Source organism: Apis cerana, linkage group LG8, assembly GCF_029169275.1.
Source record: "Apis cerana isolate GH-2021 linkage group LG8, AcerK_1.0, whole genome shotgun sequence".
NCBI classification, from domain to species: domain Eukaryota; kingdom Metazoa; phylum Arthropoda; class Insecta; order Hymenoptera; family Apidae; genus Apis; species Apis cerana.
In genome coordinates, this window is record NC_083859.1 from 6,405,533 (window position 1) to 6,421,198 (window position 15,666).

The following is a 15,666-nucleotide window of genomic DNA, read 5'->3' on the forward strand; positions in this document are numbered from 1 at the left end:
TCATGTTTAGTAGAAATATATATGTATTATATAAGATTGAAAATTTCAAACAAATTAAAATTTTTTAATACAACAAAATTTTATTTATAGTTAAATATATATTATTTTAGATTAATCGATTTTAATTTTATCACATGAATTTGGTTTCATGTTTAACAATATCGATAGATGAATTAAGCGCGAAATTTTAAATCGCATATAAAATATAAAATAATTAATATATACATATATGTGTAATTATATATATATATATATATATATATATATATATATATATATATATATTGTCCAAATATTTTATAATATATATATTTATAAGTAATATGATAAAAAGAAAGATTTAAAAGACAAAAAATATTTTATTATTTGATTTTAAAAATTCAGATTTTAATTATTATAAATTGCATTGAAATAACAATAAAGATATATTTATTAATTTGAAAATGTTCCATCTTCTGAAAATATTTTTTTTTCTTTGATACTTCTATTTTAATAATAAAAAAATTATAAGTTAAAATTTGTATTTTTTTCTATTATTCTTAAATGTTATATACTTTCTTTTTGTATTTATATATAACTTCGTTATATATAATTCGTTTATAACTCTAATTAAGGAGAAATTCTTTATTAAAAGCAAAATATTTCTGCGCTTCATGAATACTAATGTATCTATTATTATTCTTAGAATTTATATTTTTTAATAAAATATATAACAACGAATATTTATTTATTTATTATTTATTATTTATTTATTATTAAATTTATTAAATATTTAATAATAAATTTTAAATAAAAAAATTTTTTTCTATTGTTAATTTTTAATATTTTATTTAATTTGTTAACAATTATTTTAATGATTTCTATAAAATATTTATATTTAATATTTAATTAAAAGTAAAATTAAAATTGTAAAAAATTATTTTCGTTTGATTTTTCAATACTTGAAAAATTTAATTGAATTTAGATGACAAATTATATATCGTAATATGAATATGAATAAGAATATACAAAATATAAATTAAATTCATCGATGTGAAATGATATTAATGATTGTTGTTATTATGATGAAAATTTTAAAAAAATCTTAAGAAAATTGAAAATTATTTTACATTAAGAAAAAAGAATTTAATATTCATTGGTTATTATAAACCAATTATTGGAGGATTAACCAATAGGAAGCAATGTTGTTCACGCGGGGAGAAATAATGCAGTGGTTAAGGGAGCAGTCTACTGTGATAATTGTGTGGTAACTGACAGTGCAGTGAAAAATATCGTATATGTAGGTTTGCATCATTATTCATATCAAAAAATTACACTTTTATCTAACATGTCATCTCCTGCACAGGTGGTAAGTAATATTTTTTCTTATCGACTTTTCAATTCTCATAAATTTTTCTATTGTTCTTTGTTAAATTTTCTTTATTATCCTTATTTTGACAATTCGTTATAGATTTATTATTTTTTCATTTATAGAACAAAAACATTATCTATTTTTTATTATTATTTTATTATATTAAAATAAAAATTATAAATAATCTAAAAAAATATACCATCGAATTGTTGTTTTCTTTGTTTTGAACAAGACTATGTTATGTAGCGCATTCGTTGATTTTCGTTTCCGTTTACGGGTTATTAATAACTAATGTTGGTAGTATTGCGAATATGTTTTTAAGAGTTTATTTACATTGAAAATTATTTTAATTGCAAATAAAAACAGAAAAAATTTATTCATTTTATAAATATGAAATCGATATTTTACTGTTATTTTTTTTATTACAAAACATTTTAAAGCTATATTACATACAATATATAATTATATATATAGTATAATTAATGTATTAATTTTGCAATAATAGATTTTTTTGATATGAAAATTAAATACTAACATTCTTAATATCATACTTGTTTTTTCTATCCTAACCAAATTATTTTTATGTTTTTATGATGCCTTAATCGATCGTTTAATATTATTTATAAGAATAGAAATAAGAATATTGCATAAAATGTATTTTTATGAAAGCAATAAAATCAATATTTGAAATTTATTATTTTAAACATTCTTTAATATTGTTTTTTCATTATTTTCTTGAAATCATAGTACGAAAATTTTGTTAATATAATTATGCTTGTTTTTTTTATATTTTAAGCTAAAACGAATATTATACTATAGAATGATTACAGAACAATGATTGTGTCTATTATATTATAATATTTTTCTATTATTTTATTTCTTATACTATTTATTTTTCCTTTAATTTTATGTTTTATTGCAAATATAAATTTTAATAAATTTGTTCACTAATATGTTTGTTTAAATATTTAATATAATTTACTACAATACTAAATATTCATTAAATATAAATAACATTTCTTAATATTTTGTTGAGATTTATTCAATGATTAAAATGAAAGAAATATTTCAATAAATAAAATTAATTCATAATTATTATTTATTAAAAATTGATGATATTATATGCATTCAATATTATTTGTTAAATATAATCAATAATATATCATTTTGAAAATAAATTCATATTTTTATTATTTAAAAAGTTATTTCTAAGAAATAGTTAATATCAGCGAAAATGAAATAAAAAAAAATATATACAGATTGATTTCAAATTTTAAGTTCTAAATAAAGAAACAATTTATAATTAAAGTTTTCGAATATGTTGAATGATTATTAACATCAATATATTTGAATTAAAAGAAAAGTGTTAACGAGTTACGCACACTGAAATATATTGCGATATACATATCAACTGTTATTTCATGAAACTGCACATCAGTTTCAAACAACTTACATTAACTAAAATCTTTATCAGATTTTGTTCATTGGAAAACGGTATACTGAATTCTTATATCGATCTTATATAGATCTAATTTTGATATTAATTTACAACTTGCATTATGAAACCAAATAGTTAATACATACAATTCCAACATATTTTAGCATATATAGACTACTTCAATTACATTTAATCATAACCAACGAATTCGATCTGAATTTCATTTTATCTGTTCCAGTTAAAAAGTATTGGTCCAAAGTTAGTCCCGTTCTTTAAAAGTGTGTCTGTATATTTTATATTACTGGCTGAGCAGCCGTCCCTACTGACGGCATGTTTCAAATGTTTACCAATTATAAGTCTTATCGTTTTTGTTCTGCTACATGGAATTAATTTATCGCAGGAGTAAGTGTGAAAATATTTTGCATGTATCAATCCTTTTACGTCACGCTTTTACTTTATAATTGACAATATTAATTATTTCTATTATTCTTCAAGTATTATATTTAAATCTGAAAAAAAGTTGCATTAATAGCGTGCCATTTTATCAACTTTAGCGATAAAATTAAGATTAATTAACTAAAGATAGTTTATTGACTTCCATATATCTTTATTTTCAACATTAATATAACGATATATCCACAAAACATTTATATCTATAAAATGATAGTGCTAACATTTAGCAAAACGGAAAAAACAAGTTAATCAAGTATGTAATATTTCCATGACTTGTAGGTGCTAGCGAATTATTTATTATGATCTTGCTTACGCTTATTTTCAAGTCGCTTTTTTTTTCTAATTGATAATGCACATTTTAAATATTCCGCCAATTCTTTTGTTAACAATTTCCGCATTTCACAGATCGCATGAAATTCGATCTTATAAGAACGATTTTTATTGGAATACAGAAGAGGATTGATTTATTATGAAGCAGAACAATATTGTTTCCGTTGGTTTTATGAATATATCAATGACTATTTTTATTTTTACATAAAATACGAAACATTGTTATTGCCTTTCAATAAACAGTAAAATATTAAATATTCCTATTCAACGATATTTCTATAATATTTTAAAAATATTCATTTCAAAAAATGAAAAAAATCACCTGAAAATGTAAGTGTAAGCAAGAATATTTTTTCATTGCTTCTAAGCTTCTTTTGTTTACAATCTTAAACTATAAAAGCTGGATACTATTTACCTGAAAATTTAAATTAAATAAATCATTAAAATTATTATTAATAAAATTTTTATTACTTATTATTCTAAAAATGTATTACTTACTATATAATATCATTATATGAAATTTATTTCAAATAAAATATATCTATTCCTGTTATGATGGAAGTGATATCTTCAATAATATTAATATTTATCCGCTAATATCGAATTATTATTTCATTTAATTTCATACATAGAGTAAGAATAAATAATTTAAATACATCTTTCTCTTCTATCAAAAAAATTTTCAAAACAAAATTATTTGAAGTATTATACATATTTTTTTTATTATATATTATATAATAAAAAACTATAATAGAACAAATTTTTCAAAATTATTTTTTTTAATAAATTTCAAAATTAATAATTTTTTTTAAGTAATATTAAAAGAAAATTATTTCTAAAATAATAATAAATATAATTATTTTATAATCATATATAACTATATATACATATAAGTCATCTTATTTTTTTTATAATATAATATATATAATAAAATATATCAATAATTATATTTAGCGATAAACGTATATTATCAAATATATTTTTTAACATAGAATCAATGTCACTATAAAACTTATTCTATATTATCGTTATTCAATCCAATATTAGAAATTACTATTTATCTTAGAATAGAATTTAATATTTAAAAATACAAATAAATCGTATTATTTTCAGATATACCTTTTCGAGACGAATATTGACAGGATTAATATTCAGTTGTATAGGAGATGCATTATTGGTTTGGCCCAGTTGTTTCACACCTGGAATGTGCATGTTTGCTTTAGCTCAGATTATGTATATCAGTGCATTCGGTTTTATACCGCTTAACATAATGCTAGGTACAATTTTATATGCGATGTGTTCGCTAGGTAAGATATGTATGTTATATTCATAAAAATTAATAAACATTCTCTTTATAAAAATATAGTAAATAATGTGATAGTAAATAATGAAAATATTATCAATGATTTTTGATAATATTATTGAAAAAATTGAATAAACTTTCATGAAATAAAAAACATGATATTTTTCAGTCATATATACTTTAATGCCTGGTCTAAATGGAATTTTGGTCGTTGGAGTTCCAGTTTATACGATATTATTAACTACTATGGCATGGAGAGCAATTTCTAGAGTACAATTTTACAAAGTATGAAAAAAATTTTTAAAAATCATTTTATGTATCAATATGATGTTTTCCAATATTTAAATTTTACGAATTAGTACGAATACTACGAATAACTTCTATCTCTTTATTAGTACAAAATTAATAGATTAATTAAATTATATATTGTATTAAATATAATACGATTCATTGATTTGATTAGGCATGTGATAAATTATGTAGAAATATAATAAATAAAATAATCTATGCTTTGACTATACTTACATTACATATCACATCTTTCTTTTTCATCGTTTCGGAAGTAATGAAAAAGAAATTATTATAAATAAATAATGACTTTAAGAAGTTATTAGATTATTTAGATTAAAGATATATTATTATTATTAATTATCCTATCATATTCATAAAAGAATTATATAGAATTGGAAAACATTGTATTAAAAAGTAATAAAAAAATTCCACTTTTTTATGCACGATTTCGAATAAATCATATTCCTTCATCAGGAATTATGGACGTGGACTAAATTATGTAGCTGTATTGGCAGTATATGTTTTCTTATATCTGATACTTTACTTGGATTTCACTATTTTCATACACCATTACCTTATTCTCAGGTATAGTAAGTGTATAATATTCTTATAAAGAAATTTTTCAATATGACTTTTTTTATTAATTACTTAAGCTATTTTTCAGGTTTCTATAATGTTAACGTACTATGCAGCTCAATTAGGAATAGCTTTGAGTGCAGTTGGTTCTAAAAATAATAACAACAATAATAATAATAATATCAACAACGATAAAAAAAATGACATAGCCTTAATGAAAGGCTAAGAGAAGATTTTATAGGCTATAAATATTATGAATTTATATTATACTGCTCAACATAGTTAAAATGAAACACAAGATATAACGAAAGTATGATAGGGTTATTATTAAAAGATTAATTTGTACAGCATTATATGTTATGATGAGGATAATAATTTATATACTTTAATATATCGTACTATAAATTATATGTCTTAGTTTAGCGTAATCATTGTTTTAAAATAGATATAATGCATCTCATTGAAAAATTTATAATAATCATAAAACTAAAAGTCCTAAACACTGCCACTTTCTTAAGGCAAAAATTTTTACCTCACTCTTTATGATTTATTATAGTCGATACTTATTGCGTTTATAATATTTTAATGAATATCTATCTATATGTAATCATGTCAAATCAGAAAAAAAAATACTTCAAATGCTGTGAATTATTAAAAATAATTGCATAATAATATTTAGTAATAATTAGAATATTTTTTGTATACTCGCAAAAATTTTTTCTTAATTATTATTATATTATTATATTCATATCTACCATCATCATATTATTATATTCGTTTATTATATTGATATAAATGTTGAATGGAGATAAGATATAAATATTTCCACTTATCGTTTCGAATACGGAACAAATTCTGTGTGTATAGTATTTATAGAAACATTGATCACACGCATAGTTTGCGTATTATTTTACGATAAATTTTATGAACCAAAACATATTTTTTGGTTTATAATAACGAATAAACATGTTAAGCATTTCATGTTATGATAGAAATTATAAAAAATGAAATTTTATTATATTACTTTTGTGTTCATGATATAAAAAAAAAGGAAAAATTAAAAAAGACAAAAGAAATAATTTAAAGATTTAAACAATTTTTCATAACTATTCTTGTAATTCATTTTCTATTAGTAAAATTTTTAATTAAAAATTTAATTAAAAATTTTATTAGTAACAAAGATATATATTATTTTATTATTGCATTTATTAATATTAGATAATAATATTATATTTATTCTATTTACGATATTTTATTCTATTTTTACCAAATGAAATATTGATTTAAATAATTAAGATATAATTTTAAGAATTATTTTTGAAATCTATTTAAAAAAAATATATAATTTTCTTTTCGAATATAGAAATTATAATAATTAACTTTATGTGTAGATCTCGATAACATATCATTTAATATTAATAATTGATCAAAAGATATTTGAATTCTAAATAAAATCTTTAATTTTTAATATACATAAAGTTGAATAAAATTGTTATGAAAAAAAATATAGAAAAAACTTGAATCAAAAGTAACAATTTGATTTTGAATTTATATAAAATCAATATATAAATAACAATTATATTATAGATAAATATAAATAATCATACAAAAAAATATTTAGAAAAAAAATTTTTTTGATAATCTTATAAAATTTCTTTTTATCACAAATAATATTCAAATTATCGATAAAAAATTGAAATCAAAAAAAATATTACAATTATTCCATATTCTAATAAATTAAATTAAATTATATTAATAAATTATATAATAAATTAAATTGTTAAAATGTTTAATCAATAGTAATCATAATAATAATTTTTTTTGTGAAAATCTAAAATCAAAATATTAATTAAACTAAAGTATAATGGTAAAATTTGGTAAATGAAATAAAAATAATAAAATTAAATATATTCATATAAAAAAATTTTTAATATAATATAATATAAATATAAATGAAATTCTTTGAAAAATTATTTTTTATCGATTATTCCGTTTCTTAATTATGTCTAACAAATTATTATTTAATACATTTTTCATGTCCAATTCATTGTATGAATTATATTCATTTTTCATTTATAAAAGCAAAAATAATAATAATATTGTATTGAATACATATTACTTTTATATATTGTTTTTATATATATATTAGTAATTTGGTTTACAAGACATTTAAATATATTGAATAATAATTAGTATTATATTAAAAAAAAAATAATAAATTAAAAATAAAAATAAAAAAAAATATTTGTAATATTTGTATCATAATTTTAATTAAGAAAATTTTATTCATTATTTGTATTTATAATATATCTATATTATTATAACATGTATATATTTCAATTATAATTTTGTATCATAAATTCAAAATTTGTGATAATAAATTTTTAATTATTTACAATATTATTTTTTATCTAATGTTCCTTTTGACTTTGGTTTTTTCTAATTCAAAATTCAAAATTAAATATAAACAGATTTTTATTAAAATTAAAAAAAAAAATAAAATTTATTATTTTAAAACTATGACTTTATTTAATTCAATTTTTTTGATATTTATTATAAATAATATATATTATAAATAATATATTTAATTATGTAAAATAATATGTTTAATACAAAAATATATACAAACATAATATAATGAATTCTAACGAAATACATTTAAAATGTATGCATTTCAAATATAAAATATTTATAAAAATGTGATATTAAATATATATGACAGTTATTCTACTTTCTTCAAATAATAAATAATAAATAATTAAAATTTTTAATTTATAAAATATTTTATAAAAATAATAAATTATAATCTTTGTAAAAAATATTTTGAAATTATTTTAGATGAAATTTTCAATTTAATTCTTAGATTTTAAAATCGATTTATAAAATGATTAATTAATAACTATATAAATTAGCAATCAGATAATCTACTTTTTTTATAATTAAAGTTTTGTTAATTGTAATATAATATATATAATATACCTTTGTTATGTATATATAATAAATATTATTGTAAAATTAAAGTTTCTGTTCCTCCTCGTCGTACGATGATTCCATTTGATACTTTACTTTCCTCAGCGTATTTAATTTTATATTTAAATACTCTAAAAAGATATATTTTTATATATATCTTATAAAATATCAATTTTTTTTAATTTAAAATATACGATATTTTTACTTACGATAATATACTATTCCACATCTGTGTTTGTTTTTCATTTACCGAGTTAATTTTTTTTATATGTTCTTTTTCCATTATTAAATTTTTTATCTTTGCTTCTTCTGCTTGAATAATGAAATTTAATTCTTCTCTTATCTTTTTACCAGGATTAGAAATTGTAGAATCCTATATAATAATACTTAATTACACATATGAAAAATTATTTAACTATAGTATATAAAATTTAACTAACTTTTATGTCCCGTTTTATTCTTTCTTCTATAATCTTCATTTTAGCTATGAGTTTTAGTAATTCTTCTTTCTCTTCAATATCCTTTTGATAAAATAATTAAGGTAATAAAATAAAAATATCTAATACAATAGACATTATATTGATTACCTTCGTTAATTTTGTTTTTTTACTTTCCAACTCAGATTGTAAATTATTTATTAAGATATTCATACTCGATTTTACTTGGTCTTGTGCTTTTTTCGTTTTCTCTTGTTGTTGTTCAAATTCATGATATTTTTCTCTTAATGTCTGCACTTCTATAATATTAAAATTATTTGAATTTTTTTTATTATATTTTAATATGTATTCATACCATTTATCAATGGGATTAATTTTGCTTTAAAGGTGCTTATATCTCGACATAATTGAAGATTCATCGAAGATGCATTCTCTTCTGTGAAATTATTTGGAGTATTTTTCTTAACCGTTTCCAATCTTTCTTTCGCCTGGTTGCATTGATTATACTAATAGAAGTAATTATTATTATTATTTATATTATTTAAATAAATAACATAATATTGGAAAAAAGTACCTGATTTTCTAAGATGGCGGCTGTTCGATATAATATACTGTTCTCCGCATTAAACCATGTCAGTTCAGATTTACAATGTTTATAAAGTGTTCCTCTAGTTTTTAAACGATTTATATATTTTTTTAAATCTTCTCCTTTAGGAATGATGTCTTCTACTATCAATTTTGATAGTTCGCGTTTTTCTTCTAATTTTGTCTGCAATTCTTGCAAAGAATTCGCTGTCTTTTCTAATTTTTCAAGAACATTTCTTTTTATATTTGCAACTGCAGCTGCTTGTTGTCGAAATGGTTCTATTTTATCAATGTTATTTTTTGTAATCTAAATAAATTTATTAACAAATTCTAAATATATTCATAGATAAAAGATATATTATAATATATTATAAAATTGATGTTTACCTTTAATTCTATTAAATTCTGAATTTCTTTGGCTATACTATCCAAGTTATTTCGTAGACCCGTTATTTGATCTGGATTTAAATACGAATACTGTTTTACTGTGTTCAAGGCTTTTATACGATTTGTCTGTGCATGTATTTCTGCCGGTAATTTTTCATTCATAACTACAGTTTGAACAGTAATTACTTCAGATAAATGTTGCAATAATGTTTGAACTGTAATTTCATTTTCATCTTTTTTTAAGGTTTGTAATTCTCTTTCCAATCTTTGTAAGTTAGACTAAAATTTGTACATATTATATAATTTTTATTAAAATTAAAATAAATCTTAAATTTTTTAATTATTAAACATATTATACTTGTAATCTAGATATTATTTCTTTTTCTTGCTCTTCTTGCAGTACTAAATCACGTTCTTTGTCTTTTTCTATTCGCAAAGCTCGGGCAACATTCAATAAATGTATTCCAGTTTCAGCTTTCATTCTCATCTTTTCGATACGTATAATTACTGCCTACATAATTAAATTACTTTAAATGAAAAAAAAAGATTAAAATCTATAAATAAATATACTCACTTCTTTTTCTTTTTCCATTGTTTTTAAATCAGTAGTAAGCTCACTAGCATTCTCATAATTCTATGTTTGTGAAAATAGAATTAAGAAATAATTTTAATAAATAAAAAATAAAATATCAATATAATCTATTACCTTCTTTCCTATTTCTCTTTCTTTATGCACTGTTTTAAATCTATCAATCAAAGTCATGTATTGTTCATAAAAAGCGAAAACTTCTGGATCGCTTAAATATTCGCTAGGAACTTCTATCTAATTAATTATAATAAAATTATATTCAGAAATAATTTTATGAAAACAAATAAGTATTGATATATATGAATACATATATAAACATATACCATATGTATACCTTCACTAAAAAGCGTGATAAATAAGCTCTTTTTTGAACTACATCTATATGAGATAGAAGCCAGGTAAAAATAGGATGAATAATATCAGAATCTCCATGAACCAGACCTTGTCTATCCATACAAAAATAAGTACAATCAATTCGTAACGAAGTACTTAAAATGAAATAAAAAACTTGCCTAAAGCTCACAGGATCTATTCGTGGTTGATAATGAAATATACGCAAAATAGATAATATATAAATGGAAATTTCTTCAGAAGTCTCATTTTTTATACTAATATTACCATCAATATTTTGATTCTGTATTTTAATCAACAACTCCTTCAATACCTACAATGCAACTTCATAAACAAAACAATCTTAAATAATTTTTTAACTTATTTAAAAATTTATCAATTAAAAAAAAATATCATAATATCAATTCTTACTTGAAGCAATTCTTCTGAACTTAGAGAATTGAAATAAATCACATTATAATTACGTCCCAATAATTTGTTCACTTCTGTTACAATGAATTTAATATTCTCTTTCATTATGTTCTATTTTTTTCTCTTCTTCAAAGATTTTGAACTATTTTATTTAGAAATAACTAGTTAAATTAGAGAAATGTTTTGTTGTTATAAACCGTCGTCCTGGCAACTGATCACGTTACATCTCTCTTTCTTTCTAAAAGTATGCAAAACTCCACGTATGTATATCGTGTTTAAAGAAATTTTCTTTATATATTTAAATTATTAGAGATTTCGTTAAAATTAATTGTTAATTGAATGTAATACATAATCCTATCGAATCATATTTAAATTATATCAATTGTTTGTCATAGTTTATATGCATATATCGATTTTATAGCAATTTGTATTCTAATTATATTAATAGACAGCATTATACGGAATTGTATATCTTATATATAATATTAAAATTAATATTTAAATATATTAAATATATTAAGTCATTAAATATTTTAATGACTAAATTTATATATAAAAAACTAATTATAATTAAAATTATACAATTAAGTTAGAAATTAAGATTTTAATTTTTTGAAGTTTCTATTAATATAATAGTTTTTTATATTTCGTGGTAAATAAAGCATTAGATAGAATGTCAAATATAGTTTAAGAATCATAATCAGTTTTATTAAAAGGAAATTTATCCAGCACAAGATTATAATTAGCAGATAACGACAGAGATCATATTGCCTTGTTTTCTTTTCTTCTTTTTCTTCTTTAAATATATTTTTAAATATAACGTACGATCTTTTTTTTTTGTCATATAAAATGCAGTGCTTTCATTTCCTTTATTTTTCAACAATTACACAATTTTGATATGAAAAAATTTGGGAATTAGTTTATGAATTTATTTCATCTTTGATAATATACCAAATATATATATATATATATATATATATATATATATATATATATATATATATATATTCATAATTTATCAATAATGCATAAATTGATTTGAGCATAATTTCCCATAATATTAACTGTACTTTAATTTTCTTATTTAACAAACTTCAACACTAAATAGTGTGTCAGTTTTTTTTGTATTCTTTATCAGAACAATTTTTCATTCGTTTATATAAGTTAAAACGTGAAAGGGAATGTATATCAAAGATAATCAAAGAAAAATATTCACTAACATTTGACTATTTTCTATGATTAAAAGTGTGATTAATTCTGTTTCGTTTCTGCTTTTTATATTAATGTAACATTTTTTTAATTCTTATAATAATGTTGCATATGCATATTATAAAAATGACTTGTGAAGTTTTATAAAAAGAACCATGCAAGTCATATATTTATGACAATGTTTAATAATCAGTCTAAAACTTGAACAATGTAGCAACGTTGTGATAATCAAATACTGAAAATGAAGATTGCACTATATATAAATAGTTTAATATATATGTATAATCTATATTTTAATATATATATATATATATATTATATATATATTATATATATATATATATATATATATATATAATATATAAGTACCATAATATTGGATATTAGATGTTACATAAAGGATAGAATTTAATGAGTTGAATATCTATTTTTTTTCAAAACAAAAAACAAAATAAGAGGGGAAAAGAAAATTCCTTAAATGTATCTTGACTTATGAATAATACATTTGCAAAATTCAGTGTGCACAATATAAAAAATTAAAATTATGATAATGACTCGCTTTCAATATTATGCAACATCTTACTTAGTGCTGTGTAAATTTAAATAATTTTATTTAATTCGGTGCGTGTCGATAATTAAGCTTTCTCTCAACCTCCAATTCTCGAATTTTTATAGATGTAAAAATTGTCATGTCAGGATTCAAACGAATCAAAGTTGATTTTGTAACCGTTTTTGTTTATATAGCATCACAGAATAAGGGGATAATTTACAACATTACGTAAAATAATAATGATCGCAGCAATCAATCAAGGTTTGGCTTACATTCATTATTGATGACTACTGGATACAGTTTCCTCAAGCATAGTAAGATAATAAAAATCATACATGAATTTGTATGAACATTACATTATACTTAGATGCACTTAGTGTATTAAACACTAAAAATTTATTAATTTAAAATCGCCAGTATTGAACTCAACTTCGCATTATATATACCTAATATAAAACAAGAACACAACAAATTTTCTGGCATACATGATACATTTTAACATGTAAGATTGTATGTCAATTGATTTTTTTCAGTTTTGAGTTTTTTCATTTTCTTCTCATTTAGTTAATCTCCCTACCCTTTTTTCCCATAACTTCTACAGAATTTTTCATCATTGTCTTATCTCCTGAGATAAGTAAAACAGCAAAGTCAATAGTATTGATGGTTGTTATATACTTATACTTTTTTGTTTAACTGGGAGTGCATATCTTGTTTGCAAAACAAATTTTCATTATACACGATATTGTAATTTCTCTTACAGACAGTGATGTGACTTAAGGTATTTCCATGTAGCATGTGTGAAGGGAGGAAGAAAGGATGGTGATTACAGAATAGATTCCAATTTATCCACTCTTGAAAAGGAGAATCGCTACTTGACCCAGATAAAAATAGATAAAATGTCTTGTTTCATGTGTCACATAGCTTCCAAAATTACGACCTACAATGCAATGCCACGTTGGATTATATTTTTTATCGAACTCTTTTTTAATAAAGGCTGCAATATCCTGAAACAAAAAATTAAATCAATATATCAACTATCTTTTTTTATGTTTAAAGTTGTTATTTCTTTCATTCTGCTCATTATTATATTTAAACAAGCTTTTATATCTCTCTTCAAATATAATTTTTGCATATAATTTTTCATCGCATATATAATATCTGGAATAAAATTCTACTTCAACTACATACTAAACATACCTTTTCTATGTTATATTTTTCAAGGGCTTGAGTTGCACAATCAACAGCATCCTGCTGCATCTCCTCAGACATATCAGCATTCTTGATCACAGCCTTTCTGTCTGACATTTTCGTAGCTCTGAAATTGCCAAGAAAAAAGGAATTTTTTGTATGTCTTACTATATTTCGTTCAATAAAAATGTAAAAAGCTAATATTGTTAAAATTAATTATTAAAATAAAAATACAACTATGTATTTTTTTTCATATCGAAGGATGAAACAAACTATCGTGTATTGAGAAATTAGAGATTAAACCTGGAAAAATGAATGCGTGCAATTTTGACAGTAGCATATATATCATTTGCTAGCATGACAAATCATAGAATTGATGCTATAAAATCAAGAAAAGAATCAGTATGTTTAATAAGCACAATTATAGAAAATAGAACTATAAAGACGAAACGCGGGAGGATAATGTTTTATCAATATACGATGATGAGAATAATAATTCGTACACACGCAAACACCGCAATCAGAGCATTAAGTTAAAGATGCTTATTTGAGAATTATCAACACGCCAAAGAGAATAGGATTATCAGAAATCCAAAACTGATTTTGACATAAGAGTTGGTTACGCGGTCGAAAATGAAAAAATACATTTTCATTTATATAACACGCGATATACCTTTTAAAATAACACTTTCACCAACTAATACACAAGGAAAAAGATCGTTATATCCTGGCCCGGAAGTTATGTATACTTATTTTTTTCTATGTGAATTGATTTACACAAAAATTTTGCTCGCTCAAGCCGACAGCGACTATTCCTTGATTGAGTTCAAGACTGAAGTGTCCGTACTGTGATCCTGTCCACTGATTGGCCCACGATTAGGGTCTTCTATCACGGTCTTCTATCAACCCAGAATGCTTTGCTGGTAGCAACCCGCGTAAACATAAATTCGAGTAATCGATACGGAATTTTTCCTTGAAATTCAAGTCACAACGATGTTTTTTTATTTTTTATTGCTTAAACTTTCATTTCTTTTATATAGAATCTCAAAAAATTAATGATATAAATTAAAATATGCTTTATTCCGAAGTTTAGATTGATTATGTATTATGTAGATGATTGAAGTATTTTAACCTTTCAAAATATATTTTGAAATATTAACAGAAATATATACAATTCGCAAAAATGTATGCTTTCATAAAATTAAATTATAAATTATAAATTCATATCAATAATGTATTTATAAATC

The 15,666-nt window shown here is 20.9% G+C and overlaps 3 protein-coding genes across 11 annotated transcripts; 1 reads left to right on the forward strand and 2 right to left on the reverse strand.

The window, feature by feature from the left end:
- The first annotated feature begins 1,091 nt into the window (after nucleotides 1-1,091).
- LOC107992617 (lysoplasmalogenase TMEM86A) lies at nucleotides 1,092-6,267 on the forward strand. Of its 2 annotated transcripts, none has more exons than XM_062078343.1 (6): nucleotides 1,092-1,348; nucleotides 3,028-3,191; nucleotides 4,686-4,879; nucleotides 5,045-5,160; nucleotides 5,641-5,756; nucleotides 5,831-5,973. In XM_062078343.1, coding segments are annotated over exons 1-6 (612 nt in total). In that variant the 5' UTR covers nucleotides 1,092-1,327; the 3' UTR covers nucleotides 5,832-5,973. The 2 variants fall into 2 exon arrangements, with proteins under 2 accessions (XP_061934327.1, XP_016904107.1); XM_017048618.3 differs by having other exon boundaries at nucleotides 1,125-1,348; nucleotides 5,641-5,751; nucleotides 5,831-6,267.
- Nucleotides 2,433-13,084, reverse strand: LOC107992615 (intraflagellar transport protein 81 homolog). 8 transcript variants are annotated; one of them, XM_062078333.1, is made up of 16 exons: nucleotides 11,473-13,084; nucleotides 11,045-11,374; nucleotides 10,828-10,944; nucleotides 10,696-10,755; nucleotides 10,480-10,632; nucleotides 10,122-10,400; nucleotides 9,724-10,041; nucleotides 9,505-9,655; nucleotides 9,300-9,448; nucleotides 9,153-9,233; nucleotides 8,922-9,085; nucleotides 8,722-8,843; nucleotides 4,692-4,771; nucleotides 4,071-4,239; nucleotides 3,895-3,987; nucleotides 2,433-3,298 (listed from the first exon to the last, which is right to left on the reverse strand). In XM_062078333.1, the coding sequence occupies exons 1-12, from the start codon at nucleotides 11,575-11,577 to the stop codon at nucleotides 8,747-8,749; spliced, it is 2,004 nt and encodes a 667-aa protein (XP_061934317.1). In that variant the 5' UTR covers nucleotides 11,578-13,084; the 3' UTR covers nucleotides 2,433-3,298; nucleotides 3,895-3,987; nucleotides 4,071-4,239; nucleotides 4,692-4,771; nucleotides 8,722-8,746. The 8 variants fall into 8 exon arrangements, with proteins under 8 accessions (XP_061934317.1, XP_028520003.1, XP_061934315.1 ...); XM_028664202.2 differs by having other exon boundaries at nucleotides 4,071-4,771; nucleotides 11,045-11,156; nucleotides 11,223-11,374; nucleotides 11,473-13,083; XM_062078331.1 differs by lacking the exon at nucleotides 4,071-4,239.
- Nucleotides 13,085-13,160: 76 nt separating this feature from the next.
- LOC107992630 (dynein light chain 2, cytoplasmic) lies at nucleotides 13,161-15,364 on the reverse strand. Its single transcript, XM_017048642.3, has 3 exons — nucleotides 15,093-15,364; nucleotides 14,429-14,546; nucleotides 13,161-14,235 (listed from the first exon to the last, which is right to left on the reverse strand). Exons 2-3 carry the CDS (start codon nucleotides 14,534-14,536, stop codon nucleotides 14,074-14,076), a joined length of 270 nt encoding a protein of 89 aa, XP_016904131.1. The 5' UTR covers nucleotides 14,537-14,546; nucleotides 15,093-15,364; the 3' UTR covers nucleotides 13,161-14,073.
- Between the last annotated feature and the right edge of the window lie 302 nt (nucleotides 15,365-15,666).